The 22,986-nt window shown below is 43.2% G+C and overlaps 1 protein-coding gene across 2 annotated transcripts in view; it reads right to left on the bottom strand.

The window, feature by feature from the left end:
• ZNF207 (zinc finger protein 207) overlaps nt 1–22,360 on the bottom strand; it is a 25,877-nt gene extending 3,517 nt beyond the window's left edge. The window contains exons 1-9 of one of the 2 annotated variants that reach the window (XM_068110560.2): nt 22,169–22,360; nt 21,139–21,265; nt 20,841–20,979; nt 20,528–20,692; nt 7,290–7,362; nt 7,118–7,164; nt 2,334–2,494; nt 1,715–1,954; nt 1,080–1,200 (exon numbers count right to left, since the gene is read on the bottom strand). In XM_068110560.2, the coding sequence (XP_067966661.1) occupies nt 1,080–1,200; nt 1,715–1,954; nt 2,334–2,494; nt 7,118–7,164; nt 7,290–7,362; nt 20,528–20,692; nt 20,841–20,979; nt 21,139–21,265; nt 22,169–22,209 (1,114 nt within the window). In that variant the 5' untranslated portion in view covers nt 22,210–22,360. Of the gene's footprint in view, nt 1–1,079; nt 1,201–1,714; nt 1,955–2,333; nt 2,498–7,117; nt 7,165–7,289; nt 7,363–20,527; nt 20,693–20,840; nt 20,980–21,138; nt 21,266–22,168 lie in introns of both variants that reach the window. The other variant, XM_068110559.2, reaches the window with a different exon arrangement.
• Between the last annotated feature and the right edge of the window lie 626 nt (nt 22,361–22,986).

Raw genomic sequence — 22,986 nt, 5'->3', positions numbered from 1 at the left:
GACTGCAACTTGGTAAAGTTGTTTGGTAGAGTTGTTTCAACACCATATGTGAGGATAAGGTACTGTTATTAATATCTAGCTCATGGTGATGTTGAAATTGGTCATATTAGCCAAAGAATTTCAATTGGGTTAAAGTGTAACATTACAACATCAAGTTTGGTGTCCGAGTTATGTGCACGTCCTCGACACATCTTTTCATGTTTCTGGAAATATATTGACTTTTTAGGGTCCATTAAAATACTTCCAAATGTGTGTGTATTCTCCTATGTCTTTCTAACAATTTTACACTCATTTTGCTGAACACTTTTTTTTTCTTTCTAAGTTTGCATATTGATTGTGTGGTGTTGGCCCATGCTGGTGATATGCACATAACGGTGTCCAAATTTCATTTGCCCCAAATTTTGTGACTGAAGCAAATTTGCTGAAATATTTGTTGAGCATGATGCCCATAGTGATCAAGATTGAGCTTCATATTACATTAAAAAAACAACAACACACACACACTGCAAATAACCGATTAAAGTGGACACCGAGTTATGTGCATATCAAGATAAGCCTGAATAGAGTGTGTTGTATGTCTTCGCTAATAATTTTTTAACCGAACATGCTGCAGGTCTGAAATTCTAGATTTAGATACTTAAATACACTTACATTAACATAATAGGTTGCATTTTATATTCCCTTGAACAACATATTTTGCCCTTAATATAACAATGGGTGCACCCACTATCTGAGCCATGCTTTTATATATATATATATATATATATATATATATATATATATATATATATATATACATATATATATACATATACATATATATATACATATACATATATATATATATATACATACATACATACACACATACACACATATAGGACTACGCAACAGTCACAATAATCAACATGCAGGACGTCTTTGCCAAAATCATTCCCTGAATTTCCTTTCCCATTTAACCCGTCCTCACTTCTGCCAAAGACTATGTTCATACGTCGACAAACCTTGAGCAAACCTGCGAAGTGAGTATAGCCTGGCACGCAGGGAAGCTGTACTTGGCTTGGACGACGAAAACGTACCTTGAGGATGTGGCGCATGTGGGTGCACCATGCCAGGCTGCCCTGGCATCAGTGGCATAGAGTTTCGTGGTGGCACCGCCGGACGCGGTTGATACTTAGGCAACTGAGCCCGCTTCTCTTCCTGCAAGGGTGAGCAAAACCAAGGGACTGCAGAATTGCTGACTGTAGTGTATAAGCATCAGTTTTGTAGCAGGGGTCATGCAGAGGAAGGGAAAGACTTGCCTGCTTTATTTAAAGCCAGTGCACAAAGTGTTTTGTTGCTTGATTAACTGCTCAAAAAGTTAAATTAAGTCAACGTATATGATGGCAAAAAAATATATACATCACGACCTTGCACTCAGGTTCAAACAAATATTCTTCATCCATACCTGGGCTCTGCAAAGCCTGAAACATCATGATGAACAAAAAGAGTTGCCCTTTGTAATTAATACTCAAGACAAAATATTTGGTTACCATGTAATTTAGTAATAAATTAATTATTTGGTTACCACATAATTTAGTCGACCATAAACCAAAAACATAATGGACAATTTTTGTGACTAAAAACAGGCTTTGCAGGGTTACCAGAAACATAGTGGAAAGAAGCATATAGTCACGAGTTGTTCGCGGCAAGGAGGTACAGCATTCTAACTTACCAGCGAGATGTCCTCGTCCGGGTGGATTAACTTACTGGTGGCACTGGAAGCGAGCAGCGGCGCAGGCTTACTGGATGACAGAGGAAGCCCGCCAGGAGGACTACCTACAGTTGAGACCTGAGGCCCAGGTCCCTGTACAAAAGTTGCAATGGGTGGCTTTGGAGAATCCCTGGGTGAAGTGGCAGCATTACTCAGAGGTTTGAAGTCAGCACCGACAGGCCCTGAAGACACCTGTTGGGCCTGGGAGTGACAAAATAAAATGGGCATAAATGTTGGACATGGAGGTAGTAAGAGCAACATCTCTGCAAGGCAAAAAAAACAACTATGTGCCAACCAAGGAAAGCAAAGGTTTTACTCATAGTAGATGGGCAGGCTGATACAAATGAGACGCCACCAAAACCTAAAAGCATCACAAACACAAACTTTTCATTTCCGAAGCAAACAACACACCTCCACATTTAACAGCATTCAAACCAACATTCCACATCTAATACTGGATAACAAGGTCTGTCTTTGAGCATTATCATGGAAAGAATGGGGTCACCACCCAGAAAGACAAATTCAATTGCAATTTCAGCACAGCACGTCATTTCTTCAGAACAGCAATCCAATTACTTACCTGTGCAGCACTGGGGAAGAGCGGTTTCGTGAGGGGCTGCAGCACAGAGGATGGTGGACGATGGGAAACTACTCCCTGGCCAGGAAGACTCGGATGATGAGACATTGCAGGCATCCCAAGCATCCCAGGCATCCCAGGATGAGGTCTGCTCATTGGCATTCCTACTGAGATGGACCAACATTCAAAATAGATGCCAGATACCGATCGAGATTTCACAATGAAATGCGACATTCATCTGTTTACTTTTTAAAAATTGGAAACAACGATGAGGAAGGAGTCGTGAGAAAATAAAGGGGCAATAAGGTAGTGGGTAAAACCTAGTGTGCAAAACCTAGTTCTGACTAAGTGTTAACTCTTCAGCAGTTGTGTTGTCCTTTACTTAATACTATTGGTGTCATGTTAATGTAAATTTTGACACAGCATAAAATTTCCTTCAAGAACAAATGGACTGTGTAAAGGAAGTGCTGTCAAAACTGGTTCAAAATCAACGAGAGCGAAGTCGATGGTGCGCGCCATTGCAAATTCCCACGATTCCCACCGAAAGGAAAATTGAAAGATGGCAAAAAGTTCCACCAGGAATGACCCAATATCAAATTTAGAGTTAAAAAATGTTTTCCTCGTTTTGACCCCTGTGACACGAAGGCCCCACACTCCCCTCCTCTCCTCTCCCCCCACACCGTGAACAAGGGTCAAATCAAAATCACACATAATTTGACGTCGCGACGTCGACTGATATGTCTCCGCCCACATTAGGTCTTTGCTCTACTCTAACTTTGACCTAAAACCTCAAGAACAATTGACCTCAATATCTAAATCTGTACATATGCATCATAGTACATGTACTTAGTTTGGTTTCAAATCCCGAGTTTTAATGAGATATCTGACCCTTGACCTTTCAGTTACAAATGAATCAATCGATAGACAGTCAAAATCCTATCAAGTTATCGAGGTAACATTTTTACTTGCCATGCCCTCTGCCCTTTGACATCTTGATGCTAAAATCGAATTAGTTCATTTTTGCATCATAAAAAAATAGCCTACTCATATCGAGTCTGGGGAGGTTCTAGCTCCACATACTTACTAGACAGAATTGAATCCAAAACAATCCGACTTATCACCTCTCCCAATCTGACCTCAAACCTCGACCCACTCGAATTACGTCGCAAAGTTGACTCTTTCTCTTTTCTACAGATATTACTTCAATTTCTGCTCCAAAGAACTTGCCGTTTGTGTACCTCTGCCATCCACGAGACCACGGAATATTCGACAAGCAACTACATCGCATGATTATTGTGTGGCCATTGGCAACTCAAGGGTGGGCCTTTATGATGTTTGTTTCTTCCCAACACTGCCAAACTCTGGAACCCTTTACCTTCTCATGTATTCCCAAACACTTATGATCTTCCCCTTTTCAAAAAGCAGATTTTTTACTTCCACAAAAACTCTGAGACCATTCTCTCTTTCTTCACTTTTCTATCAATGCAGCTCTTTTATTTAAGGCCTGGCCTCGATGAGGACTATATAGTCTGTGACTGGAGCCTTCAACATAAACAAACAAAAAAACAAAAATAAAGATCCTTTAAGTTGTTCTTAAGTTATCATGGTAACAAAAACCTATCACGGACAGATGGACATTCCGAAAACATAATGCATCTGGCAACTTCGTCAGACAAGGAATAAAATTGTTACATATTTAATTCATCCCCCAATGTTGACTACATATACAAAGTTTCATTTTTTTTTTTAATGTTTAAAAACATGCCCATAATTGCAATTTTTGGTATTTGACATTTTGACCCCACCCCAGGGGGCAGGGCTTAAAATGATACTGCTCTTGCACCTTCGTGCCATGTGGCGATCATAACTGCGGTGAATTTCTGCACAACTGTTTAGGAGGAGATAGAGTGACAGACAGACAAAAATATGCAATGACAAAACAAAAAAAAGTATTAACTTAAAATTTGATATTGTGTCACCACTGGTGGAACTTTTTGATTCTTTCAACTTTGCTTTAGGTGGGAAGCATGGGAATTTGTGACTGCACGCCATAGACTTTACTCTAGTTACGATTTGAATTTGGAACAGTAATTTGTCGAGACCCTCGACATTATATATTCTCGTACACTACAAATTCAATTTGAGCATAGATGTACCTCACAAAATAGATGGGCAGGGGATCGAGTGTGTTTCCTGTGATGTCATCCAGTGATACACTGTTCTCTGGTACAATACTATTCTACATGATGAAAGAGCATCATTGACATGGATTCAGAGCATTTTGTTTATCCGTTCACGATGTCTGAGACCTCACGAATGCAAACCAAATGAAAATTGCATTGGCACTGACGTACCTGCTGGCAAATGTTAGTGTTGTCGTCTTCAATTGCAGCAAATCAAACAAGGGGATAAGCGCTGAGACTCGTGCAAACTACAAGCAAACAAGGCTCTTACGGCAGCCTGCTTGGACCTAGGACTACATTCATCGTGTGAGCTTTCAGCTTAGATCGTCATGAACACGACACTAGTCAGTACCATTTGGATTCGTCATTGATGACAAACAAAACTGACAAGACTGCCCTGCCACAGTCCTCTCACATTCCCCACCGCTATTCACTGCCATTCTTCAAGCTCCCAACCCGATGGCTGTGCTCCGAAGGACATTGGCACGTCATAGATAGTTAGCACTGTCGTGCAAATTCAAGCCCCCCACGCAAATCCACTTCCAACTCGCAAACATTCAAAATTACAACCCGCAAATTGCACAAACACTGGATTACACTTTACATTCCAATTACAAAGAATTGCTGTACCATCCTACATAACAAAAGGTTTAAGAAGGGTAGAGTGCTACAGAAAATAGCATCCAATTTGATTCATAATCATAAATTTACAATTTTTTGTATTTATATACAAAAATGAAGTAATGCGATGCAACATCACTGATGTCGATGAAAGAATGAGAGTATTGACAGGCCTTGGATTACATGCTAGACATGAGGACCAACCATGCACTCAGTAAAGTACACACACACATATATATATATATATATATATATATATATATATATATATATATATATAAATTTTTTATAAAATACATATATATTTCAGATATTCAATCATATCTCAGGCGTCATATGCAAACGTATGCTCCATAAATAACATCTATCCAGACAAAACAATACAAGTTATGAACGTAGCTTCAGGTCGATCATTATTCGGACTAGATCAACCTGAAGCTACATTCGTAACTCTTATATTTATTCTGGTTATATATTTTATGCAAATGAAGCACCCTACTCATATTGTGGAGTTTCTGCTATTTCTCACAGGTGTGTGTGTGTGTGTGTGTGTGTGCGTGTGTGTGTGTGTGTGTGTGTATATATGTGTGTGTATGTGTGTGTATATATATATATATATATATATATATATATATATATATATATATATATATATATATATATATATATCAACATAAAAATTGTTTCTGGAATCTCAATATCTAGTAAGCTGATAGGGATCCGCTTCATGCAAACGTTCCACAAAAAAAACGATTTTGTTTTTTTGTAGCAATGAGTGTCTGCTCATGTCCATCCAGGTCTATTTCACCAAAAAAACCATAGTTCAAAAGAGGAATCGCTTTGCCACATCCAGAAAATTAAAAATGCCATTTGACCATGTGACTTCACACCTGCTTGAATGGGTGACTTGAACAACAGTGGTGTTTGATGTTTTCCATAATATTTACTCCCTTTGAATGCTTGTTGCATTTAATAAGGTGGGAAGTCTGGGTATGAAGTTCGTTTAGGGCTATCAGATATTTATGGAGGACTAATATCTATCTACCTGAGCGGTGGACATCAAGCCGTGCAAGTGTTCGAAGTGAATGAAAACAAGCAGAAAGAGGGGGAGAGGGGAGGGAGGAACAAGAACAACAACAAAAAATGGTTCCATGAAAAATGTTCAAAAAGATCGATAGGACCCAGGATTAAAAGTTCGTTAGTTATTGATGATCAACACAGGTTGATTGATGGCTGTGCAGGACTGTTATAGTGAGAACACAAACCTTTCATACTAAAACACAGTGCACACGCTTTGTCGTGTAAAAGTGATCTTTCTGAAGGAGTCCAAAGCCCGTCTCTTGTTCACTTGGTGCAGCAGCTGGAATTACCAGCATGCTTATAATTTAGGCTGAACTCTCATGGGTGTTTAAACCTGCTGCAGCAGTCTCTATGCAGAACAACCTTTGGTAAAGTATACTGTACTTTCAGTACAGTATATATATAGTACAGTATATACTATACTTTCAGTACCTGTATGGTACTGAAAGAGGAGCACACATCTCCCACATCATATTAAAATACCATAATCCCCAAAATTAAAGCCACCAATTAGCAAAGTTATTTGTATCATTCTTCACAATAACAGACCTGTGAAGGAGCTTGGACATATAAATTAGAGAGTAATCATCATAAGGAAAAGAATACTCTACCATGACATTCATTGCAAGGGCATTAGTATACAGGTTAAGTGATTAAAAAACACAAACAAACATAACAATGATATTTCTAAGGGACCTGACAAAGACATATTTCTACAAAACTAAGGGAGAATTCTTGTCTCGACATTTCTAGATCTCATACAAGCTGAAACCAATGTGTCAAATGAAAAATATTAAAGCTACAAAGCAACTGTCGATCATAAATGAAGGGAAAAATGTATTTGTTGTTAAATTTAACAAATCAAAACTTTAAAAGAGAGGATTTGTAATCCTGCTTTCTTACCGGACATCATTGGACGCAAAGACGGATGCATTCCCACTTGCATCAAACTAGTAAAAGAAGAACAATTATTAAGAAGAATGCCGATTTGCTGGGCACATGTTCTCAGATTCTTCAAAGACAAAAAGCAGGAATAGCATTTATCACAGCAAGAGCAAATATGTGGGCTGCTCACCCGGGATGCAGACCCATGCCTGGTGGTAGCCCCGTCATCATGGGTGGCATGCCAGGTATCATGCGGGGCACACCTAAACAGCAGAGACAAGTAGTTCATCAGCAGATATTCAATCTTGCGAAAACATGCAATTTGATGTCTGTCTGTCTGTCTGTCTGACCGCAATACATTTTGTCGTTACTTATCCTATTTCAACCAAACTTGACAGGAGGACTAAGGCCCACACCATGGACGTTATAGCAACTTAATTTGCCCCCTTTCCCAAAGGGGTTTTTCCATCTTGGGCAATATCTGTGTTACGATAGCCAATCGTGGCATTTTTCCAAGGCTGCTTTTAATAACAAAAGTAATAACAACACAAATGATAATGGCATAATATTAATGGTATTACAAAACAATATCTATCTATAATTCCAGTAATCTCTGTGTGTGTGTGTGTCTGTCTGTGTGTTTGTTTGTCTGTGACCGCTGTTTCTCGACAACCACGGGTCCGATATACTTGAAACTTGCCAGGTATATTGCTGGGGACCCGAGGATGTGCCTTTTCAAGGTTTCATATTAATCGGACAATTACTTACCGAGCGATGTCCAAAAAACGCTTCAACCAATCAGAGAGCAGCGAACTAGCGCGTGTGCCGAACGTGGCGGACACACTCTGCCTCGGATGGCACATTTGAGAGCGTATTCATTTATTTCACGTTTGCAAACTATGTTGGCGCTATGTTGGCGTTAAACGATGTTTTAAAACTAATAAAAACGAATTTGCGATTCATTCGCTTTCCTGCGCGTTTGTGTACGCGATGGCGATTTCTTTACCAAACTCCGGAAGCCGTTCGCTTTGGACCGAACCATTTCATGTAAATAGAGGGGGGGGTTCTGTGGTCGTTGCGAATGGACCAAACCATTCATGTAAATAGAGGGGGGGGATTGTCACTGTACTCGCAAGCCGTTCGCCGTTCGCTTTGGCGTTGCGAATGGACCAAACCATTTCATGTAAATAGAGGGGGGGGATATAATTTTAGATAGATATATAGTACGGGCATATATATAGTACGGGCATGCCCTAGTTAATATTAATACTAATAACATTTCATGTTAAAATGGGGTTTATTCCCCCCATGGGGGTTTTCCTCCTTGGACAAATTCCGTGCTAATGTCTATAAATAGCTTTATCGAGGCGTTTCGTGGGGGCACCCCTCCCAGAAGAAAAAATATTATAAATCACAAACACGCATGATTACCTTTTTAAACAGTCGCTACAGCCGTTTAACATGAAACTGAAAGGGAGGAAACCCGACGTCCTTGAGGCATTATATGCTTATCGCGTCCAACACAAACCAACAGAACCGAGCCTAGATCTACTGTAATCTATATACCCAAAAGAGGATAATAACAAGAGCCTTCCCTACACTCCCATAGGGAGCGGGTGTACTAGTTAAAATACAAACAAAACAAAATCAAGACAAATCTTGACTTTGCTGCTTAGAAGCATTATTACTCAGTAGCCTTTTGAACAATCATCAACTTGTATTAAAAAATAATAATAATAGAAACTATTCATTTCTTCCCCCATTCAGGCGAACAAGGCAATGCTGTGAAATATAAATTGATGAAAATCAAGGTGACATCAAATTGCCAATTTTGTGTCTTACCCCATGATAATGTCTTATGGAGATCTTTCCTTCCACCTTCCTAACTTTTCAAACTCATCGACACCCCTCTTTTTTCCCATACTGTACTTCCTTTTCTATTCTACCTGTCCCCATCCCTCACCCTCTACTCTGCATATAGAGATAAGTCCAAACAAGAGGTATTAAACAAGTGAAGTCCTCATGTACACAAGCAACCAAAGAAAGAATGCTCGTGCAAATCATATATACAATCCACGTAATTATTGACAATTTTTCTATAGATTTAGGACAATTTTCCTTTTCCATATTGAAAGTACATTTTTTAAGCCCACTGGGTGTAAGGAAAAAAGGCAATCTTTCAACAAAATGCAGATATTGTTACAGCCACGGATTTCGGGTCTACTACGAGGGGAAATCCTCGGTTCCCTCCAATTTACCATGCCTGAGGCCACCGATCGCAAACAACTTCCAACCACGGTGAGTTGCTAGGCAACTGCGAGCGCCAATTGGTCGACTTACATGGTCCCAGTGTCCTCCATCTGACCACCGTTTACCTGTGCCACATGCCTTTACAATCGGGGGACGTGCCCTCGGCTATACACCAATGTTACCTTAATTGGATTTTAATTAGGGCTGATGCATGCCGGACTGAATGAGCCAATCAATTGGGGAATTATAACCTCCCAGTCTAACCTAATGTGCAAACAGTGCGGGATCAATATGGAAATGACGAACATGGAAAGATTGAAAATTAAGTTCAACAAGGAGGAATTTATTATTTACAGAACAATGTAAGATGGGAAGATGTGGTGCTATGCAGCACTTTAATGCACAAGCAAGCAATCCTCAAAAAGGGGAAACGCAGTAAAAATGTAGCAATTTTGACAGGAGGACTAAGGTGTCAAATGGCTGTGCCCTCTGCTCAAATGCCCTCTGCAAGAACAAAATAATAATGGTCGCAAGCAATGAAGAGTGCCGCGATATACAGTGCCGATAGAAAGTCTACACCCCCTTTCAAAATTTTCACCTTTTGTTGCCTTATAGCGCAGAACTAAAATGTATTAAATCATACATTTTCCACATCGTAACCCACAATTTCCAAGTTAAAAACAAATTCTACAAATTTCAGAAAATTAATTAAAAATACAAAGCTAGAATATCTTAGTTGGATAAGTGTCCCCCCCCCCCCCCCCCCTATAATAGTAATTGTAAATTAGCTCAGGTATAACCAATCGCCTTCAAAATCACACACCAAGTTCATCTGCCTCCACCTGTGTTAAATTGCAGTGATTCTGATTATTTCAAAATAAAATCAGCTGTTCCTGTAGGTTTCCTCTGCTGGGTCATGCATTTCACAGCAAAGACAACCATGAGCACCAAGGAGCTTTCAAAAGACCTCCGGGATAAAGTTGTGGAAAGGCACAGATCAGGGGATAAGTACAAAAATATCTCAAAGGCCTTGAATATCCCTTAGAGCACAGTCAAGACAATCATTAAGAAATGGAAGGTGTATGGTGCCACCAAGACCCTGCCTAGATCAGGCCGTCCCTCTAAACTGGATGACCAAGCAAGGAGGAGACTGATCAGAGAGGCCACAAAGAGGCCAATGGCAACTTTGAAAGAGCTACAGGTCTTTATGGCAAAGACAGGTCACTGTGTGCATGTGACAACAATATCCCAAGCACTCCACAAGTCTGGTCTGTACAGTACGGTGGCTAGAAGGAAGCCGTTAGGCAAAAAAAGGCCACCTCGAGTCCTGTTTGAGGTGTGCAAAAAATCACTCCGGACATTCTGAAGCCACGTGGCAAATAGTTTTGTGGTCTGACGAAACCAAGATGGAACGTTTTGGCCGAAATGCTAAAAGTTACGTTTGGCGCAAACCCAACACAGCACATCACCAAAGAAACACCATTCCTACTGTGAAACATGGTGGTGGCAGCATCATGTTATGGGGATGTTTCTCATCAGCAAGGACTGGGGCACTTCTTAGAAGGGAAAAATAGATGGAGCAAAATACAGAAAAATCCAAGAGGAAAACCTGATGCCCTCTGCAAAAAAGCTGAAATTGGGACGGAAGTTCACCTTTCATCATGACAACGACCCAAAACACACAGCCGAAGCTACACTGGAATGGCTAAGATAAATGGAAAGATAAATGTCCTTGAATGTCCCAGTCAGAGCCCCGACCTAAATCCAATCGAAAATCTGTGGCATGACGAAGTTTGCTGTCCATCAACGCTCCCCACGCAACTTGACTGAGCTTGAACAGTTTTGTACAGAAGAATGATCAAATATTGCCCAATCAAGGTGAGTGTTGGGCTAGCCCTGGTGTTGGGCTAGCGGCCAGGGTGCCAGCTTAGGATCCTAGGATCCTGGTGTTCGAATCCCGGTCGATCGCTGAATCTAACGCCAGGGGGGTTGACTCAGCCTGTCATCCTTCCGAGGTCGGCTAATTGAGTACCAGCTTGCTGGTAATTCCCTGTTTGTCGTTAAAGGCGGCAAAAAGGGTTGGCGTCAGGAAGGGCATCCGGCCGTAAAACATTGCTTCAAAAAGGGGACCAAAAAAACAACAACAACCACGGTTCCCGAAAAAGGCCAACCCCTGCTTTGCGGGGAAAAATGGCCTCTAAAGGTGGTTTTTTTTTTTTAAGGTGTGCAAAGTTGGTAAAGACCTATTCCAACAGACTCGCAGCTGTAGTTGCTGTTAAAGGTGCTTCCACCAAGTATTAACTCAGGGGGGTGAACACTTACCCAACCAAGATATTCTAGTTTTCTTTTTTAAATTAATTTCTGAAAATTGTATAATTGGTTTTTCACTTGGAGGTTGTGGGTTACGATGTGTAAATAAAGGTGGAAAAAGCCTGATTTAACGTAATTTAATTCCAGGCTATAAGGCAACAAAAGGTGAAGATTTAAAAAGGAGGTGTGTAGACTTTCGATGATAGGCATTGTATACACTATACAGTAAGGAAAAATGGACAAAATCCTTTGTCTTAATCCTATGCCTTATCTACCCGCTATACACAACATGGGTACCCGATCAGACCATCCACGGAAGGAGATAGAACAGAAAGAGGAGAAAAGAATGAGGGTCATGACCTCTTGCACACTGGGTGAAAGCAGTCGTGCTTCCGCGAGCCAAAAGCTAAAAGGGAAGGGTCGAGAGAAGAAATACTGAGGGTGTCTAGAGTGGGTGACTAGAGAGTGTGGTGTGGTACATGGAATGCGGATGGTGCAAGAGAAACTGCAAAGGTGCGTTATCAGTAGTTGTCACTCAGGAGGAGTTGGGCTGTGGCAATGCCACCAATTGTTGATGTCCTCTTTATTGATGGTGAGTCTGCGTTCAAGGGAGAACAATAAAATGCAAATATCTGAGAAAAGAACGCATGAGATAAATAACCTACTGTGTGAAAGTAAAAGATTTGTGCAAGCGTGGCTTGGTCTGGCACTAATCAATGCACTCGCTCCGTCCGCCCCAAGGCTTGGCTCCCAATTCGACTTGCCAACGTGAGCACCACCACTCACCGTTTGTTCTCTCTTGATGCACAATGAAGCCCCACAAAGCAAGCACAGGGCCAAAGCCAAAACCAATGCGCAGGACCAGAGCCGAAACAAACGTGCTGAGCTCTCGCCCGTGGCGTGTTGATAATCCCTTGGCGGGGCAGGGGCCAAATATCGGATCACAGTGAGGTCTTGTTTAAATCCTGGATGCTTATTGGCGTACCTCCACTTAGCCCTGCCTCACCAGACCTCTGCATCAAATTTTGGCCAGTTGGTCTCCAAACCGCGGCACGTGACGGAGCTCCTTGATTAACATGAGCCAACATCTCATTACATTCACAGGCGTGGGGGAAAATCCTGGGAGCACTTAATTACTTGAAGGGGGTGAACGGAACAATTATATATCCACAGGACGCTATTGGACAATTAGCGCCTGCTTCTTCGAAGGTATATGGTGTACGGAGAATGGGGACGATTGCGGTTGCTCTCAGTGCTACCTTTCCCACGCTTCCAAGCTGCGGTGCGCATCCGTGGTGTACGTAGATGAGGTGATGATAGAGGAGGAAGGTAGATAGTTTGTGTGTGGTTGAGGCGACATCGTGTTTAGCGGGTTGTGGTGTTTTTGGGTCGTGGAGCAATAAACGGCATGTATAATGTCTTAATATCATATAAACAATGTGAAAATTATAATGAAACCAAAATAAAGCGCAACTAAAAATGTGTTTACTAAAAGCAAAGCGTTGTGTCCTTATCATGTATCTAAAAGGAAGATCTAGGAATGGGGAGGACGAGTGGCAATTGGGAATCGGCCCGCGATTCAAACGCCTTTTGGCACACTATGGCGACCACTCACACACGCACCACAGAACTATTAAACTAAAACACGATGCACATACATAACAATTTTCCCCTTGGAAATGGGGAGAAAAGGGGAGCAGGGGGAACCTCTGACCCTCACCAACACATTGTATCACATTCTAACCCACTGCACAAGGGAAAGGAACTACTCCAACCTTATATTATGGAAATAACTATGCTGAGGGACCTGTATGTTGGGTGTAATTACCTTCCGTACCAGTTCACAGAACCGCAACAATATTATACGACAGAGTTCATGGAACGCCTTACTCTGCAGTCCTGAGAAACAAGGATATGGGCGGGGTCTGAGAGCGGCAAATTTGATTTGTCACAATGATGCAAAATGCCATAATATTTTGTCCAATTACTGCTAAACAGAAGGGTTTTGAAAGTGGCAAAAAGCCAATTTGTGTTCTACAGTGATCAAGGATCAAATTAAATTGAAATAAAATAACACATTACATTAGTTATTTGTGCCTGTTGTTTGCGTCCTTTATGACATCCTTAAAATCAGTAAATTTCCTGTTTGGAATGATTTTGTTCGACTGCCGGACAGTCAGAATAAACGAATTATCTCGCTCCTATGCCTGGTGTTGGCTTAGCGGTCAGGGTGCCGGCTTGGGATCCTAAGATCCTGGGTTCGAATCCCGGTCGATCTCTGAATTAACGCCAGGGGAGTTGACTCAGCCTGTCATCCTTCCGAGGTCGGCAAATTGAGTACCAGCTTGCTGGGATGAATGATCACGGTGTGTGCCCCGATTTAGAATAGGTACACCGTATCCCTGCGCATCGTAAGAGGCGACCAAGGGTTGGCGTCAGGAAGGGCATCCGGCCATAAAAAAACATTGCCTCAAACAGGGAACCATGATTGTCATGGGGTCCACAAGGCTAACCCCCGCTCTAGCAGGGAAAAATGGCCTTAAAACGATCATTCATATTCATTCATTCCATGCACATGTGCGATCGGAAGAATTCAGAGACAAATCACTGTTAAACCACAGGGTTGAAAATACCGCATTCAATTCAAATTAAGTTGTTTCTCTATCATAGACTGATATCTGTAGACAGATAGACAGAGTGAACAAATTACTTAACACTGATTTTTGCTTTGCGTGTGTGGGGTAACAAGACTTAGCATTTAATGCAGAGCCACAACAGGATGCATAGATTACAGTAGATCTACATACAGCAGAGTACATCTGCGTACATACAACAAACACACAACACGCATGCAAACTCGCACTACACATCTTCGGGAACAGGTGAAGCTAAATAAATAACAACTTGAATCAAAATTAAATTACTATTGAAGACAACCTTGTTACCTCTGCCACTGAAGTCAACTCTGTTACCTCTTGTGTTTTCATCTCTGTCTGTAGGACATTTCAAAAAGTTGGACAGATTTGGACGAAATTTGGTGGACAGGTTGGGTAGGTGACAATAACAAGCCGATTAGATTTTGGTGTGTTCGGAGGACAAATGGTCTGGTTGCAGATGCGGCCGATCATTGTGATACAAAGTGTAAACCGTTCAGCCTGGTGGAGGTATGTGCTCTACCTACCGAATTCCCTTCTGGTTACCCTGCGCTCGCGAAGCGAAAATCAGGGTTAAGCATTCAGTTGCGTACGTACGTGTCTACATTTCAGCAAAGTAAAGTGTGTGCCGTGTCTTTTTTTTTTTTTTTTTTTTTTGTATACAATATCGAGGCTCGTGAAAGAGCGAACATTAATCACACAGAAAGACAAACCGACACATAAAACATATAACATAGGGAGCGGTAGACAAGATGGGGAGAGAGGGGGAAGGACACAAACACAACATTTGAGAGCAGGGACCGAGAGACATGGAGACATCGAGAGATCTGAGAGAGGGCGAGGGCTTTGGGGGGGGGGGGCGTGGGAAGGGGGCAGTGGGAGGGGTATAAAACATATGGACACTGCCAGGACTTCCAGGAAAGAAGTTGGAATTTCAAACAAGGTGGATCTGGGGTGAATTAGCGGGGGTAGAAAAGATCAAGGTTTTGGATGGGGGAAGATAAGAGATGGTGGTGAACAGCTGTTTTAAAGACCTGGAGGGAGGAGTGGGATTGAAGGGAGTGAGGGAGTTTGTTCCAGAGGCGGGAGAAAAGAGGAATGAAAGAGTGAAGGTGAGCGGAGAGCCGAGATTTCGGCAGTTTAACCATCAGAGGGTTGCTGGCAGATCTTGTGCGACCTGTAGGAATATTTGGGGGACAGAGCACAGAGAGAGCTGGGGGTGCAAGGCCGGAGAGGAGTCGGTAGAAGACAGAAAGACCACCTACCTGCCTGCGGTGAGTGAGTGAAAGGCCCTCAGAGATAGCTTCATCGCGGGAGATTCCAATAATTCTGAAAGCTTTGGTTTCAACAGCGTGAAGCCGAGCTAGGTGTGAGGCAGGAGCACCGGCCCATAGGGGAGAACAGTATTCCATTGAGCTGCGGATGAAAGCCTTGTATGTGGTGAGGAGCTCAGGTGTGCCGAGGAAGGACTTCGCACGACGGAGGATGCCCAGTCGGCGACTGGCTTTGGAGGCCAGCTTGGAAATGTGGTTTTCCCAAGAAAGATCATGGCAGATAGTGAGACCCAAAATCTTGAGCGACAGAACTTCTTGGAGAGGATTGTTGAGAAAGTAGATGGGAGGGTTGTCCAGTCGATCTTTTCGGAGAGACATAGTAAGAGTGTGAGATTTGTCAGGATTGAAAGACATGTTCCACTTGTTTGACCAGTCTGTGATTTTGTCCAGGTCTTCAGAGAGTGAGGAGGCAGCAGACTGCCGATCTGAGGGAAGAGGAATGGAGCGGCAGAGAGTGGAGTCATCAGCAAAGAGATAGAGAGGATTTTCGAGAGAGTCAGAGAGATCATTGATGAAGACCAGAAAAAGCACGGGACCCAGAACACTGCCTTGGGGAACTCCAGCCTGAACAGGAAGAGGAGATGAGAGAAACCCATTCAGGGCCACACGTTGACGACGACTAGAGAGGAAGTCCGCCAGCCATGCGTGGAGATTTCCATGGATACCAAAGGAGGAGAGTTTGGTGAGCAGAGCGGGGTGCCAGACCGTGTCGAAGGCACGTGATATGTCGAGGGAGACAGCTCTAATTTCCTGTTTGGCATTGAGGACCTCCATCCATTGTTGAGACAGCAGAAGCAGCATGTCCAGAGTAGAGTGACCTGGTCTGAAACCAAATTGATGATCAGAGATCAAGCCATTGGAGAAGAGGAAAGATTTCATATCAGAAGCAATGATGGATTCCATGACTTTGCTGATAATTGGGAGAAGGCTGATTGGTCTGTAGTTGCTAGGATCTGTTTTTGCACCTTTTTTGTGCAAAGCGGTGATGTTGGCTGATTTCCAAGCAGATGGCAGTTGACCTTGAGCAAAAGAGAGGGTGAAGAGAACAGAGAGAGGGCGAGATAGAGCAGCAGAGCAGGATTTTAGGACCCGTGGGCTGATGCCGTCGGGTCCAGTTGCAGAATCAGAGTCGAGGGTTGACAGAAACTTTTCCACCTTGTCAGGAGGAAAGGACACGGAGTCCAGGAGCAGCAGGGTACGACTGGGTATGGTGGGTACAGAGAGGGATGGGTTTGGGACACAAGATTTAGAGGCAAACACAGAGTTGAGGCATTCAGCTTTTTCACGTGCGGAGTCAGCTGTGTAGCCGTTTGAGGTAAGGGAGGGGATGGAGGGGGAACAAACACCAGAAACGGATTTGACCAGACGCCACCAGGATTTGGAAGAGGGAGACAGATAAGAGAGTTCGGTCTTGAGAACGGAGAGATATTGTTTCCTGGCTCTCCTGAGGGTGGACACACACTTGTTTCGGGCTTTGTGAAAGGAAATGAGATTTCCTTCCGTTGGATTTGCTTTCCAGGAGACGAAGGCAAGTTGTTTCTGGGCAACAGCCTCACCACAAGATTCCGTGTACCATGGACGGGAGGAAGGGTATGACAACTGAAGACGAGATGGGATAAATCTGTGCATGAGAGAGAGCAATTTACTTTGGAAGAATTCCCAGGATGAGTTGATGTCAGAGGTGGTAGAGATGGGAGACCAGTCCAGATGATTGATGGCTGCTTGAAGACCGTGCCAGTTGGCCTGAGTGAAATGCCAGACTCGTCGACGCTGAGCAGGCTCCCTGAGGATGGTCAGAGAGATGTCCACTTTAACAAGGACATGATCAGATGTTCCGATCGGAGCAGAAGAAGAGCAGCAGACATTTTCAGGGAAGTTAGTCATAACCAAGTCCAGAAGAGAAGATGTTCCGTTGACTGAGATCCGGGTCGGGAAATTGACAGATTGTGTCAGTCCCAGTGAGTCGCAGAAGTCCTTTGCTGAGGAGCCATGGCTGGTGAGAGAGGTGCCCACACCCAGCCAACTGGCATGATGACAGTTGAAATCACCACATATGAGGAAGAGAGAGTTGGGATGAGTAGATAGAAGTTGGTCCATATCATCAGACAGCGAGATGTAGATGGAGTCATCACTGTTTGGTGGACGGTACAACACACATATGAACAAGAGGTGGGAGCGAAGGGGAAGCCGTAGCCAGAGGTATTCCTGGGGGTGAGGTGGAGAGAGTGCAGTGCAGGGCGAGTGAGGAAGAGAGTTTTTGATAAAGATAGCAACCCCGCCTCCAGGACGAGGCTCAGGTCTATCATACCGGAGGAGGGAGTAGCCCGGGAGAGATACTATGGAATCAGAGACATCATAAAGGAGGAAAGTTTCTGTTAAGCAGATCACGTCTGGTTTGACAGAAGCAACCTGTATGGAGAGATCGGTTAAGTTTGAACGAAGGCCCCGGATGTTTGAGGTCCATACCGTTAATGAAGAGGAAGGGGGAGCATCAGATACAGAACAGGGGGGAGGAGGGGTAGGGTAAGATGTGGAAGAGGTGGAAGAGGTAGGGAGAGCTGTTGAAGGTGTGTCAGAGATTTCAGAATAGCTCGGAGAAAGGGAAGGATGGGGCGGACAAAAGGTTTGATGGTGATTGGGTGAGCCACAATGAGGTGTTATTTGAGGAGGGGGAAGAGCGAGGCAGAAGGTTGGGGGAGATGGAGGTGAGAGTTTGAAGGGGGAAGAAGCGGGGAGGACGCTTTGAGGAGGGGGAGTGAGCGGGGGGAAATTGAGAAGCAATGAGGGTGGGGAGATTTGAAGGGGAGGGGTGAGGGGGGAGTTTGGGAGGGAAGGGACAAGGGGAGGGATTTGAAAGGGATGGGATATGGGGGAGATTTGGAGGGGAGGGGTGAGGCAGGATTCTAGGAGGGGAGGGGCGAGGGGGCGTCTTGGCGGGGAGGGGTGAGGGGGTAGTTTAGGAGGGAGGGGGCAAGGGGGGAGATTTGAAAGGGATGGGTGATGGGGAAGATTTGGAGGGGAGGGGTGATGGGGAAGATTTGGAGGGGAGGGGTTATGGGGAAGATTTGGAGGGGAGGGGTGAGATTGGATTTTTGAAAGTGTACGATTTATGGGAAACGAACATTTATTGCAAAATGAGTTTCTTGTGACCTTCGAGTTAAAAATACGTTTAAGGACGCTGGATGGAGGATGGAGTGCAGGAGAGTTTAGGGAATGTAGAACAAAGGCACTATAGGAGATGGATATTTTTTTTGGGATGAATTGATTTGGTGAGCAAGTCGAAAGCAGCCTTTTAAAGAAGAAGAAGAAAAAGGTGTTATAAAATATGACGGAATACATAACTTGAGGGGAAAGTGTAAACATTGAAGGTTAATGAGTGAAAACTATCTGGGGAAATGGGGGAGAAACACGTGGTCGAAGAACGAACGAACGAATAAGAATGAATAAACGAATGAGAACAGAGAAGGAAATGTTTTTTTTTTTTTTTTTTTGAGTTGAGATTTACACAAGGAAGTAGGCTATGGGTGAAAAGACTGGGAATACAGAGAACGAAAGTTATTGGATCACAAACGACGGACCACTGAGAGAAAAACAAAGCCTCAAGGTTGTACAGTGCACACTGTACAAGGCCTTGCTCGCGACACGGCAAACAGACGATCAATTTATGAAAGATAAACACCGAGAAACAACCAAAGTTGCACACAATAACTAAAAAAAAAAAATCTGCATTTAAAAAAATCATTTTCTCGGCAACCGTTGGTCCGATTGACATGAAATTTTCACCATAGGAGGGCCTCCTCCTGTAGAATATTTTAGTGAATATTATGACGTCATATGTCACGTGGTACAGGCGCCATCTTGGAAAAACGTTACACCTCGATATCTCCCAAACCACTCAATGGAAAAAATGGAAACATGACTCACTGTCAAGTACTCACCATGGGGAATAAGATATGTTGATGATGATGCCATCGGTGCCTTAATTATGACGTCATAATCCAACAAGTACAACACTTGATCTGATCAGTATGAAAAAAAAAAAAAATTCCTCTGCAACTGTTAGTCCGATTGGCACAAAATTATCATAATATGAACGGCTCCTGTGGGATTTTTAAAATGATAATTATGACGTCATAGGTCACGTGGTACAGGCGCCATCTTGGAAACATCGGAAAAAGGTTGCACCTCTATATCTCTGAAACCACTCCATGGAAAAAAAACTGAAACATAGCTCATTGTCAAGTACTCCGCTTGGGGAATAAGACACGTTAATGACGATGTCATCTGTACTTTAATTATGACGTCATAATTCAACAAGTACAATGAATGCTTGATCTGATCAGTATGAATTTTTTTTTCTCTGTAATTCTTGGTCCGATCGACATGAAATTTTCACCATAGAAGGGCCTCCTCCTGTAGAATATTTTAATGATTATTATGTCGTCATATGTCACGTGGTGCAGGTGCCATCTTGGAAAAACTTCACACCTCTATCTCTCTGAAACTACTCCATGGAAAAAATTGCCACCTGGCTCATTGTCACCGACTCCCCATGGGGAATAAGATATGTTAACGATGACGCCATTGGTTCCATAATTATGACATCATAATTCGATAGAGACAACACTTAGTCTGATCATTTTGAAATTTAATGACCATAATCTATGCAACAATTATTTAGAGAATATAAATTTATGATGTCATCACTCACGTGGTCTGGCAGCCAAATTGGATAAAAAAAAAAAGAAACGTTCAAAAACAGAAGAGTTGGCTCATACCAAGTTGACTGTGCAGGGTAAGTATTCGATGAATACCATCTAGTTTAAACTGTGGTCAACGACTTTTTGCTGTAAATAACAGAAGAAAAAAAAAACACTGACCAAGCATAGATCCGTGCACCGCAGGCACAACAGGATGCAGCAAACCAACAACCGGTGCGACTGTGGATGGCATGGACACAACCGGAGGTACGCTCGTGTCCGGCTGAGAACTATCGTCACCGCTGTCAGACGATTCCTCGTTCTTCAATTTCCTCCTCTGCGATTCTAATGAAAATTTACAAAGGAGGCATTTTGTGAAACGTCAATTTAAGCATTTAAAGCATACACAACATGGGGACTTCGTACTCCGCCATGGAAGACTACACAACAGCATGTCATACGAACATCAACGACATGAAGGAAAACGACAAACCTTGGGTCTTATGCTCCATCATCCGCCTTCTTTCCTCAAGGTCTTTTTCTGGAATTCCTTCCATTCCATAAATTTCTAACTCTATGTCCAACCTTCCCGGAATCGAATTGGGAACACCTGGTAAGGTTTCCTTGTGCACCTAAAGAGAGGCACATCCATGGACAAAGCACGAGCTGCGATTGGCTCTCCATATTCAGTAATGGATTGGAAGAAAACAAAGTGTCAATCAGCTGGAATAGAATGCTATATTATATGCCATAAGTGCATGTATGGTACAATCAGTAATTGATGGGATTACCTGCATACAATGGATGGCAAGGCCTGGTCCAGTGTATAGTTTCTTGTGGCAAATATGACACTTAAAGTGCTTTGCCTTTTGGTGCTGGATCAATATCTTCTCATCATCAAACTCCCTATTACAGTACCTGTCGTGGTGGTCAAGGTAGTCCCAGCAACACTTTGCAATGTTCACAGTTAACATTTTTCATCTGTACACAGTCACATTACCCACAAGACGTCTACCCTTCACCCTCTACAACCTCACATTGTTCTTAACTGTCATTTCCATCAATCCCCCACTTCTTCTTCTTCAGCAGCGTCGTCCCACACATCATTGAACCCCACACTCCCACACATCATTGAACCCCAAACTCCCACACATCATTGAACCCCAAACTCCCACACATCATTGAACCCCAAACTCCCACACATCATTGAACCCCAAACTCCCACACATCATTGAACCCCAAACTCCCACACGTCATTGAACCCCAAACTCCCACACGTCATTGAACCCCAAACTCCCACACGTCATTGAACCCCACACATCATTGAACCCCAAACTCCCACACATCATTGAACCCCAAACTCCCACACATCATTGAACCCCAAACTCCCACACATCATTGAACCCCAAACTCCCACACATCATTGAACCCCAAACTCCCACACATCATTGAACCCCAAACTCCCACACATCATTGAACCCCAAACTCCCACACATCATTGAACCCAACTCCCACACATCATTGAACCCCAAACTCCCACACTTTTCCTCCTCCATTTCCTTAAGCCCCCTCACTTCCCAACTTCCCCCATATCGACTCCTCCTTGCCTCCTCCCCAATTTAACCCCTCAAAACAACCCCTTACCTTAGTTACCATCGCTGTCCCACACGTTTCTCACAAATTGCAGAACCCCAAAAACCCCGAAAACCAACGACTCGATACTCTCTAACATCAAACTTCCCAACAACGTCTGCTCTTTCCCAAACACCTCATCTTCCCGATAGCAACTCTACCTCGAGTAGGAGGCCTCAAGTAGGATACCAACACCACGGTTTCATTTGCTTCTTCTTCTTTCGGCCCATGGCGAAGGAAACTAGAAAATACAACTTGCTGTCGGACTTGATTGAAGACTGCAAGCTGAGGGCGCCGTTTTCGAGTCTAATTCAGTCGAACGACAAAAACTAATGGCGGCAAGAAAGGATGTCGATTGTCCCCTTGATAATTTACCGAAACATTTCCTTCCTTCGTTTGTAATAGTATTACTTTTTAAGAGGTAATATGTATTTGCATGAATCGCTCACTGACTAAAAAGTGCGTTAAACTTACACTAAAATAAATCCGACATCACCCCTCGCCGACACCGTTGTTAACTACACCGCTTATACAGCCGCAGTGGTGTTTTAAGCGAATTAGTGAAGTTCGGTGGGATGTGGAAATGTCTCCGTTGATAGCGTTATCGTTTTTTGAGTTCTACATCTAGGTTCGACGTCCGATGGGTTCTGACTTTGCTAGAATTGTCGTTATGACCCTTTTCGTTGACAGGTGAGGGCGAGACTACCGGAAGTAAGCTGTAACACGTGCCCTTTTGTGGTTTGTTGTCAACGTATCCAATCACGTGACTGTTGTCGTGAAGGTTGCACTAACCGGAAGTTACGTGATTCCGCGGGCGCCTATTTGTTCCAGTGCGCACCGGTCTAAACGAGGTAAAAGTTTCGATCACTGTACGGACTGCACGGAAAGGGCGAAATAAAAAAATCCTTAACGTAGCTGATGATGTACAACATACACCGCTTTGTTACCTTCGACTGACTCATTTAGAAATACTAGGGCATGCCCGTACTATATATAAGCTAGGACGT

Source organism: Myxine glutinosa, chromosome 3, assembly GCF_964187855.1.
Source record: "Myxine glutinosa chromosome 3, kmMyxGlut1.1, whole genome shotgun sequence".
In the NCBI taxonomy this organism is placed as follows: domain Eukaryota; kingdom Metazoa; phylum Chordata; class Myxini; order Myxiniformes; family Myxinidae; genus Myxine; species Myxine glutinosa.
The sequence above is the reverse complement of the archived record's forward strand: the minus strand, read 5'-3'. Positions and strand labels throughout refer to the sequence as shown.